The sequence below is a fragment of the Alosa pseudoharengus genome, unplaced genomic scaffold (assembly GCF_046254945.1).
Source record: "Alosa pseudoharengus isolate Yale_2024_CS ecotype anadromous, Long Island Sound unplaced genomic scaffold, YU_APseudo_1.1 YU_APseudo_1.1_scf_16, whole genome shotgun sequence".
NCBI lineage: Eukaryota > Metazoa > Chordata > Actinopteri > Clupeiformes > Clupeidae > Alosa > Alosa pseudoharengus.
This window is the reverse complement of record NW_027468630.1, coordinates 10,005,119-10,016,851: the sequence shown is the minus strand read 5'-3', so window position 1 is coordinate 10,016,851 and position 11,733 is coordinate 10,005,119. Positions and strand designations below refer to the sequence as shown.

General features: G+C 39.6%; 1 protein-coding gene across 1 annotated transcript; it reads right to left on the bottom strand.

Moving 5' to 3' along the window:
- Positions 1-948: 948 nt before the first annotated feature.
- Positions 949-4,302, bottom strand: mafa (MAF bZIP transcription factor a). The gene has a single exon (XM_076286986.1). The coding sequence runs from the start codon at positions 3,817-3,819 to the stop codon at positions 2,857-2,859; it is 963 nt and encodes a 320-aa protein (XP_076143101.1). The 5' UTR covers positions 3,820-4,302; the 3' UTR covers positions 949-2,856.
- Between the last annotated feature and the right edge of the window lie 7,431 nt (positions 4,303-11,733).

Genomic DNA, 11,733 nt, shown 5'->3' with positions numbered 1-11,733 from the left:
CAGTGCTACAATATGATCCCAAACATGACTTAAGTATATTAAGCTTAATGACTAGCTAATGCAAAATGAAAATAACTGTCCCTAACATAAGAAAACTTCACATGATTTAATTCAGAGAAAACAACTATAACTCCAGTAGTAAGACATATATACCACACTGAGAACCCATAGTCGATTTACAGAAGGGGCTACTCTTTAAACTGATATAAAGCTATAATTCAAGTCTTCCTATCAGCTCAGGACTCTGAATAGGCTACTCCATATAGGCCTAGTTATACTAATTTCAAGGCAACAACTCTAATTGAGCTAAGGATTCCACATTAACTTTTTCTACTAACAGATGCCTGATGCAATATTTGTTAACAGGCGGGAATAGCAGAGTCGCAGCATTCCATGCAATTACTGCAAAATGTAGACATTTACAATTGATACAGTATGATTGGTTTACCTTTCGGATCATATCGCAAAGGTATTGTTTGATGTAAGATAATAAAACAACCCTTTGAAGGATGGTCTGCACGTTATCCCTTCGTCCTTATCATGATAGTTACAGTTTGTCCTGATTAGACCTAACCGCAAGCTATGGATCAAGATTGTAAGGGAAGTTTAGCGGTTGTCTACCAACCTGTCACTAAAGGTGGTAGTGCACGTGCAGTGGTGGTCATGACGGGATGTAGTATCTACGTTTGTATAAGCATTTCCTGGTAGCACAAAGTTTCAAAACATGTCCTTTCACTGGCAAAACCCGCCGTTGTCTCTCTATGTGCCCATCTCCCTTTACGCACTGAATTTCACTTCATCACTACAAAACAGGTCGAAGACAAGGTGTTTATAAACAAAAACTCTCCCCGCTAAGTATTGTATTTGATTCCATGACTAGTTATTTTGATTATCAACATATAATAAGTGCTGCGTACTCGGTCCATACCAAGAGAGACGTAAGACTTAATTGAGCCCAAATTGTTTTTTTATTGCATATTATATAATTGTATGAAATGAAAATAAGCACATATGAACATCACATATGGTTAGTGAATGAAATAATTTTGCACAGCAAAATATATGAGGAAAGTTTAATTAACATACTTTTATAAAATTTACTGATGAATGGTATTTCACCATTTCTCAGGCAGGGTGTCAATCCCTGACTATAAACAATGTCCAGACATTATTGATTATTATATTATTGCCATGTAAATAATGAATTTAAGACAAAAAGAAACTAGTCGTGTGATATGACAACTAATATCGTTAAATTCTCCAGCAATGCCATGAAACTGCTTTTTGAATTAGCGTTCTAGATAGATTCCATTTTGTAATCTACGATTGCAGGCAATTTTAGTGCAACTCAGTCCAAAATACTTCAGGTCTTTACATAACTCATTTTTGAATGGATGGTAATCCATGTTAAGGTTCTCCTCGTTTAATACTTTGGTTTTTAAATACAGACAGTGGTAAGCGATAACAAGGACTGCATCTGTCACACTTCTCTTTTAATTGCAAGCACATGCTGCAAAAACTCAGTTTCCGCCCATGTAAATCCCGCTTTTGATACAAACTTGAATGCCTCCCATCTCTGAACACCAATAACAGATTTAGTGCATAGGACCACATAAATCCTACAACTTTCTTAAACCTAATCAGGCCATGACATTTCTTTTGTATATCAGCCTCTGGCATAACAACCTTCACTTTTTAGGCTTACAGATAATAAAACTATATACTTAAATTATATGTTTAAACATCAGTCTTTCATTCCAGAGTTATCCAATGCACAAGAATGGGGTATGTATTAAATAAACAAACCGCTTTAAGCAACAGACAGTTTAGTCCCGAAGAGGGATTGGTTCCATTTGGAAACGATGAGTTCCTTCCCCACCCCCAGCCCGCAACATTGACTCCAGTCCGCCAACTTTCAACAGGAATGCATCAGTGCATGGGCCGTATGGAAATGGTGCCGATGTTCGTGCAAGTCATCACGGTTTTTTTTTTTTTCAGGGGAAGGGGGTGGTAGCTGTCCTTTCACTTTTTTGCTGTATTCCAAAAAAGTGACTCGGTGATAAAAGAAATATATGAATGCCATGCTGGACTCATCCATGAAAAGTTTACAAGCACAAAAAAAAAAAAAACGAAAGAAAACCGTACATGTCCAGCATGCAGGGCAGTCCAATAACACATAGTCTCTTTTTATACAAACAATATATTGTGTCTTATGTAAAATATTGCTGCTTAACATAAAATAGCAAGCATAACGCATGAGATGGTGATGGGGTGAAAATGGCAGGCTCGCGGTCTTCTTACTTTGGCAGATAAAAAAGTAAAAGGCCAAAAAAAAAACTTAATACAGAAGGTAATTACAGCGGTTTGGCAAGCACCTCTGAGATGGGCAAACTGATGAGCTTCAGTGGTGTACACATCTCTAGGCATGCACACACAAAAAATGTCAAGTTTGCTTAAAAAATATGACAATCTTATTCAAAAACACTGCAAGCCAAATGAACATCGATGAAAACTGAAGAGCTCGACAAAATGCTTTAAAAACAATAGGCATGGTAATAAAAAAATACGAAGATGGCAGGTTTCAGAGCACGCTCCAAAATGAAGTTCATAATTATTGATGACAAGTTCGATCTTTCTATTTCAAGCCCCCCAAAAATCGTATGAAAGTCAGATTGACAGGCTTGATCGAGCCTTGGTTGTCAGAAAACCAAAAAAGAAAATGTTTTGAAAGTTGGCAATATCGATTTGTCTTTGTCTAATAACCCCCAAAAGAAAAAAATATTTCACATGAAAAACTTTTACATGGGGCACTGACAAGCTCGGGTTGTATTTCTTTTCTTATTATTAGACGTAGACTCACATGAAAAACTCCGGGGAGGAAGGATTGTTGTCACTGCTGGATCCGTTTTCTCTGAAGCCATTGCTGATGAGCTTCTCGTATTTTTCCTTGTAGGCATCCCTCTCCCGGACCAGCCTGGAGATCTCTTGTTTGAGGTGTTCAACTTGCTGAATGAGCTGGGTCTTCTCTCCCTCCAGGACGTGCCGCTGCTGGACACGCTTGTAGCGACAGGACTGGGCATAGCCTCTATTTTTGAGGGTTCTCCTCTTTTGTTTGAGCCGGATTACTTCTTCCTTGCTGACCCCCCGTAGCTGCCGGTTGAGCTCTCGCACCGACATGGTCACCAGCTGCTCATCCGAAAACCGGTCATCCAAATGCATGTGCTGGTGGTTTCCTCCGGAGTTGTTCGAGACTCCCGGCGCTTGATGGTGCCCCGCATTGTGATGGTGGTGGTGGTGGTGGTGTGGACCTCCGTTCTGTGCGGCTGCAGCAGCGATAACTGCGGAGACCACCGCGGCGGCTGATCCCATCTCTTCCCCGGCCATGGTGCCTCCTCCCCCGGCTGCACCGGCAAACTGCTGCCCTCTAGTATAGCCATCGAATGTCTGAAGCTGGTGACTGCTGTTAATCAGCGCCTCTACTGCGTCTTCGGGGCTGAAGCCCAGAGCCTCCGGGTTCAACTGCTGCTGATAACTGGTCATCCAGTAGAAATCCTCCAAGTGTGCCTTCTGCTCGCTCCCCGAGCCCGGACTGGGCGCCGAGAAGCTTGGAGAAGGGGGAACCGAGCTGCAAGGCGTGCTCATCGGGGTGGAAGACAAGGATCCCCCGGCGATCATGCGGCTACACTGGTTGATGCTGCGATCGGGCTCCACCGGCTCCTTTTTCACTTCAAACTTCATCAGATCGAAGTCATTAACATATTCCATGGCCAGGGGACTGGTGGGCAGGTCGGAGTTGCTCATTGCCAGTTCTGATGCCATCCTCTTGCTGTTGACAGTCCTCCAAAGGGGGTGAAGAGCAGCTGTCAAACTGGTCTGGTTTGGAAGAGTGTGAGCCAGCTTGATGTTGTTAAATGTATTTCTCTTTAGTAAGAAAAAAAAGCTTTTCAGGGCTTTCCGGCGACGCGGTCCTAACTCTCAACTATTAGTTTCCCTGTGCAGAGTGTAATGCACAGATGCATCGGAGCTCAACGTGCAGAAATCTTTTTCCTTGCTTTTCAGAAGAATTTCGGCGGCTTTGTATTTCAAACATTTAACATTTCAAGAGAGCATACCGTAGATTGGTAGAGTTGAGAGTTGTTTGAATTATGCTAAATGCAGGCTTGAACAATGAAATTGCCCGGGCTCGTAAGAGAATTTTAAAAGGATCACGAAGCAGATGAGTTTAAAAGCATTGCTGAGTTTTATAGCTGGGTTGACGTCAGGGAAATTGACTCGACCAACGAGCCAATAGGCTCACTCAAACCGGTAGCTAATTAGCATATTTGTAGGCTATAGAAACAAAACTTTTCTCAACTGTCAGAGTTTATCAGCTGACTGTCAGCTGAACCTCAAACTCTTAACTGTTTCGTGCACTTTTTCAAAAAAATTAAAAGAAAATGAAAGCATTAAACCATAAACTCCTGTTTGTCTGTATCGTTAACGCACGGTATGCACATGCACATTGCCCATAGACTTGATCCACTCGCTTTCTTTAGACGGATAAATAAGACATTTTATTCATCTCCTTTAAGCTTGTAGGAATACGGTGTTTTACAACGTTCATTTGAAAATAGCCTACTTGTAATTGTATCCAAGTCTACTAATTTTAATACAATCGGGTATTTCTGCGCATCAGACTGAACCACAATGGCAAGTCATGTTTGTGCTCTGTAGTTTGGAGAACTGCATTTACCCAGAGTTAAGGCAGTTTTGTCTAATAACAGTAAAGATGACATTTAGAATGCATTTAGTTCTACTTGGTTCACACAGAGAACGGAACACATGCATAAGCGCTTATGGAATAAAAAAATGGACATTCATTTTAATTTTCAATGAAAATAATATTTGGTGTTGAGACTGAGTGTGTTCACAAATTTTACATTTAACATATGTGTTCAAATTAAGATAAACGTATCTTTAGTTCTTTCTTGCTTCTCAACCTTTTTGACTGTAGACGAATCCCTCTCCCCTATGGAAACTCAAGAGTGCCACCTTTTGGTTAAGTAGGCGTAGAGCTTCACACACAGAATGGGTTAGTATGACTATAGTGTTCATTCTTTCTGTTTAACTGAGGCAAATGTCTTTTTATTTTACCACACACAAATCAGGGCATATATTTAAATCCACACGTTTTAAGTTATGAATGCTTTCTCTGTTGCTGAATAGACCTAATTAACGCCAGGGGTGTATTCCATGGGCGTTGCAACCGTGAGATGTCACTTTGCCTGAAACACTTCCTCCCCATGCATACACACCAACACACACGCACACTTTTAATGGGATTAAACAAAACTAAAATGTGGAGAAATAAATTTTCTGTTCTGTATTTGACGACACACACAGGCCAAGTTAGACTGATTGAACGGCCATCCAGCTAATCACAGGCCATCCATCAACACATTTTGACACAGTTAGCCTAAAGTTAATTTAGGTAGAAGAGCACATCTGGGTGAGACCGGTACGCCAAACCACTACAGGTGTAGGCCTAGTATGTTTTTGGCCACTACGTGTTTAGGCGCCGTTTTTTTTTAAGAAGCAGTGTGGAAGGGACAAACCTCTGGAAACAGAAGAGCTTTACTGACAAGAAATGCATTTATACTTGCTAATGATTCGTTGCACTTGTTTTGTATGGAGACTGATGATTTCTTCTCTCTCAGGCAAGTTTGGTGACATGTTGAACATTGATAGCCTATGTGCGTACTTTTCATGTTGTTACATGATATTCTGGTACAGTAGTCTACCCTGTGCAAGGCACACATTTTGTCTTACCAGTTCGCTTGCTTGATAAGAAATAATGATGGTAGATTGTGTTGAAACTACACACTTAATAACTGATCAAAATGCTTGTTTTTTGTATTCATGGGTAGTTTAGGAAACATGTCCTGACATTAAAATATGCCTATATGGCAACTTTGTTGTGTGCATGCTCTCTGCAGAGAGGAACATGTGTTGACTATAGTTTGCTTCTTTCACATGATAAGATCTCTATCAGAACTTCAGCTGAGCTTTGAGGGGTAGCAGTAATCAGTATATTTCCAAAATGATTTCCTTTAGACTCAGCTTGCAGTCCTGGGTCAAAAGCTGCCATGACTTACTGTAATTGTGATCGAGAACACAGCAGTCTGTCAAGCAGTGTATTTGTGCAGCAGGTATTGCAAAACTAAGTTTGGAAAACCTTGGTAGCCCCACCAATTTCATATTAGACTTAATTATGATGGTATTTTTAGGAAAGGAAACCTTCCTGTCCCAGAAGCCCCACACTTTTGAAAAGATTGATTTGCATCTGATTAAGCCACAAGTCTGAGTTTCATAGCATATCGAAGCAGGCTGCAATGACAACAGGCCTTATACTGGCCACATCACCCGAAATCTTTTTTGATGTTCATCTTTATATCAACTGTACAGAAGGTAGGCTTTTGGAACAAGTTTAGTAATTACACTTGGTGGAACAAAAGTATTTTTTAATGTACAAATACTGTCCACTTGACGTGGTTGGATTGTCGCTGTAATGCAATTATGAACAAGGTGTTCCAAGCTCACAAAGTGCACAGCTATAAAAAGCTTTTTATCTGAACTGTGATTCAGACCGCTCTAGTTGCCACTAGTCATACATTAAACCTGTGTACATTGCACTTTATCTGAAGTTCAACGATCAGCTGTATCTTCTGTCCTTCCCCTTAAATGTTCCACTTAGTGTGATTCATCCATTGCTGGCATTGTGGTCCTCTCACTCAGAGATGAAATTGAATGTGTCTAGTTATGGTCATTGTATTTGCTTTAATTGTGCAAAATCTGTAGTAACTGATCCAATGAAGTGGCATAAGTGTTGTGACAATTACAAGAAAAATAAGGCTACTGAAGTAGTACACTTCAATTTTCACAATATTTACAACAACGTTAAGGCATAGGTGGGCTATTACATTCAGATGTTTGGTTATTCTCAAATATAAAAACTGAATAAATCTGCCTTATAAACGCACCATAATACTTATGTACAGCATGCTACTAAACGACATTCCACCAAATTAAAAAATGTAACAATGTCTTGTAAGCCATTGGTTTAACATTGTCTTGTAAGCTGATCATAGATTTATAACCCTCTCCAAAAATGGCACAAGCAACCCAGCATAGCAATGAAGAATGAGCGAACGTTCTCACCGCTACACTGACATCATTGTCCAAAGTTACAGTAGTCCCCTAATTATCAAGATAAATCCAAAATCATATGTATTATACCTTCATATGGACCACAGTACCATAGCCCCTATAGAGAAAATCATGAAATAGCATTAGTGTTGAAATAATTCTAATATCATTTTACTGTGAGTTACGTTGAATAAACAGCAGACTATTACAGCTTTAAAACGTGCTAACAGTAGGCCTAATTTAACATTTTGTTTATCTCTCTTTGGTGAGCTAGCTCTCTACATAATGTTATATTATTAAGCTACCAAATACGACTTTACCTATAAAAGGACATCCCCATATATCTCAAAAGTGCAACCCAGATCCCCACACAGCTAGTTCTTTAGAATAATGCTTTTTGATCGATTTTCATAGATTTTCACTGTCAAGTCTCCTGGTTCAATATGTATTAGGCCTCTATGGCCCAGAGGCCAGTGTGCCATCTACATTTGGATTTGTGTTAAAAAAAGTCAAGTAAGATTGAAAAGTATTCTGCAATAAACCTACTAAAAAGTATAATTTATTGGGGAAAATAAGCATACATAAAGCATTACTACCCACCTGAATTAGGTGACCAATTACACATCCTCATTATGCTCCTATACATGTAACCTCTATCACCTGAAAATGAGTAGCCCAAGGCCTCTCTGTTTATGCAGTTACCAGATGTTGCAGCAGTGCTGAATTAATGCCAGCTATCATGACGTTTGTCGTAAAAAAAAGATTAAACGGTTATAAAGATTGTGTACATAAAGGTCTTGACCAATGGTATGAACGTGATGAAGTGTGTGGATGTGTGCCGTGCACCAGACCCTTCCCCTGAACCACTTTGGGACGCCGAGTTTGACACAGCGCTGACAAATGGTGATTTCATGCTCCTGACAAAAGCCTATAATCATACACTCGACGTCTCTCTCGTAAAGCCCATGATCTCATTCTAAGAATGTAGTAGGGGATATTTTTAGAGTGGTGAATATACACAGTGTAATGATAGGCGACATCATTCAGGGCTCAGCCTCCAGTCGTTGGGGAAGTTGATCAAAATAATCATGATGCTGCTCGCCTTCTGATATTTTGATGGTTTATCTGCAATATATGCAACAGTCTGCTATATATTTCATTAGACATGCATAGGCCTACTGTAAATATGGTAATATAAAGGATCTAAACAAAGACTGTATAGACAGATAGATAGATAGATAGATAGATAGATAGATAGATAGATAGATCTACCAGTTGATTAGTATGCAAATCAAGATGTATCATTAAATATAAAAATAATGAGAATTGTATTTGAGTGGTCACATGCAATTTGAGTACAGGGCAGTTGCCAATGTAAAGTGGCTGATGTTTTCTTCAATGGCCACCAACACAAGCTACCCAGAATTATCCCATGCAAAGAACAAGGTTTTGAATAGATTGTAGAAAAAACCTTTGACCCTATATCTCATCTTAGATAATCAGTTTTAAGCTGGCAAGTCTCTAAATAGCCAAAATAACAGTGCAATGTTGTTTGAACATTATCTTTCTTATTTGGCCACCTAGATTGCAAAAGTCTGTCTGATTAGCTTAGTCTCATCTGCTTCAGTGGGTTGGACCTTGTTGTTCTGTATCTTTCCATTGATCCTGATCATTGATCTTTAACTGAATGAGGGCCATTTTGGCCTTTATGTTTGTAATTAATGCAATTTGGATCCAAGCATTAGAAGATTGTTATCCAAACTGAAGGCTTTTTTTGCCCAAATGAAAATAGATGTAACCAATGATGTAAGTTTTCAGTTTTAAATTTGTCCAAGTTTTTGACAAGTTTTGATATGTATTTTATAGTAAATTGCATATAAAAACCAAAAACTAAGTTGACAACACTCCCCCACTGTGCAATCCTGGCAATGTTTTTGTGGATGTCAGAGGACACTGCATCATTCTTGTAGTTTGTAGTATATTTGTAAGACTATTACATGTCTTTAAAATGTAATCATACAATTACATAATGTATTCAAACAAATATTTGTCTCTCTCCAGAAGGACTTTACACCATTACCGGTATGTACCAGTGGGAACCAGGAATGGACCAGCGAGGAATGATCTAAGACCTGGGCCAGTGCAACCATATGAGTAAAGTAAACGTAAGTTCTAGATAAGGCACAGCCTAGACCTGATCTTCTTATCACAGTGTTGGGCACAGTCACTGAAGGTCTACCCATATCCACCCTCGCCCCCACCAACTTCCATTACAGATGCTCTGTGTTTAGTTCACTCTCAACAGAACTGGCAAGCAAATGGAGTGTTACCCAGCTGACATGAACAGCCTTTTGGTCATTGCCTGGTGGGTTCAGCTTTGTTTGCTCAAAATTGTTCCTTTGAATGAGGAAAGACGAGACCTCACCAACTCTAAGAGCAGAGCGCTACTCTACAGTTTAGATTTATCATCCACAGTAGCGAGGCGGCAGGGAGGAAGCAGTCCTCTTTCATCAACAGTTTAGTGAGAGCGCCCAGTAGGAATCTCAATTTTCACCCGTCCACCAGAATGTGAACAGAGGCGTGGTGTAATTACAATAATCCATTTATCATTTGAGGGCCGCTGAGACCGAGAGACACAACAGTGAAGTCATATATGTGACCAGTTGACATCCTCTTTTGTCTTTTGTGACATGACAATGCATGGGATGATGGAACACATAGACTGGCAGGTTCTTGAGTGGACCAGGTTGACCTCTGGCAAGCACCAGTGGCTCTGACATTGACATTGGAAGCCCCGGGCCAATTGGGGCATCAACAGCAGTAAACCAGCGAATATGTCACAGCCCTGTGAAGAGAGCTGTCGGACATGTGAGGCTATTAGGGGCATGGAGGAGCCAAGAGGACACGGGTTAGCTAGGGTTTGGACTGTGAACAGCGGCACAAGTGATCTTTCTTTCTTTCTCTCTCTCTCTTTCTTTCTTTCTTTGTTTCTTTCTATCTTTCTTCCTTTCTTTCTTTCTTTCTTTCTTTCTTTCTTTTTCTGTCTCATTGAAGAACACCCTATACTGTACATTCATGCTCTCTGCTGTTGTGCATGGTTCATAACTCATAGTTACATAGTTAGTTTTATGGTTTGATTTCAGTGGTACTACATCATATAGACTGCTTCCAAACCTGAATGATATATAGTGATACACAATTCTGTTTTTTTTTATGTTTGCAGTGTTCTTAGGCCCGCCGTTTCACAGAACAAAAATGTATGGATAAAATCAATATTCACAGAACTGGTGGAGAGCTATTGGGTATCAGCCAAAATAGCACATGAGGCAATGAGATTTATTGGGCCTCAACTACTTAAGACTAAATAATGTACGGTACAGCTTTGGCACATCATCTATTTCACAGGTTAATTATAGTGTTCCCATATTTCACTTTTGTCCAAGTCAACAGTTTCTTTAAATGTGTGAACCATCCAAAAGTGTTGGATTCACAATAGTTAACTCATTGACCCAGTACCTATTTGTCATAGTGCAGGGAAGATAATAGGGAAGATATGCATCACCGTTGTAATTATTCTCTTCGTCTTCCTTTGTATACCTGCAACTCAAAAAATCTGTGATTACCCTCAGTAATAGAAAGTAGAATGCCAGTCATGACAATAGCCTGTTTCCTCTTTTGCTGTTTGCCAGAACTGCTTTGATTCATTCATTGGGTTTCTGCTGAATGCCCACACACTTTGCACCGTCACCTGATCTGACACACAGATTAAAGTATGGGGCCGCAACGCAACACCGGAGAAGACAGGAAGTGAGTTTCTGGGCTCATGTTGTTACAGATGGCTCTTTACCAGCATCTTTTTTTTTTTTTTTTTTGTAATGCCGTCAGCAGGAGTTACTTTCTCTTCTTCTGTAAGTCACATGATTACTGTTGGTTTTATATTAAAACGATTTAGATGCCAGCTTGAAGGAAATTGTGTGAACAGCTAGGAAGTCAACAGTCATGTTCACAATATAAACATATTATACCTTCATTAATTGTAAATAGTTAACTACTAAAGTAAAAAGTTAATATAGCAGGGCCCCGTTTCCTGAAAGCATCTTAAGCCTAAGAGCGTCGTAAAGTCCCTCTTATGAACGTCTTAAGATTTGCCGACTGTTTCCCTAAACCATCGTAGCTTAAGAGCGTCGTGAAAACACTCGTAGATCTACGAGTGCTCCAGAGTTCTCGTTACCGGCTAAGAGCGTCTTAACAGTACTTCTCACTGAGGTCACCAACAGGACATACAGAGGAATTACAACTTAGAATACATAATCCAACTTACGTTTCCATTCTTTATTGTGTTTACCCGATGAATCAGATTTTAGCGTGCAAAATAGTAGGCCTATAGCCTACATTTAATGGTCATAATAATGTGATGAAAAGCGGACAAAAATGCAATCCAGTTATGAAACGAGACGTTGCCAGAATAGTTTGCCATTATTTTTGCTAAGTGAAGGCTATTTATTTATTTTTTTATTTATTAAACCTATGAGGTAAAAGCAGAGAAAG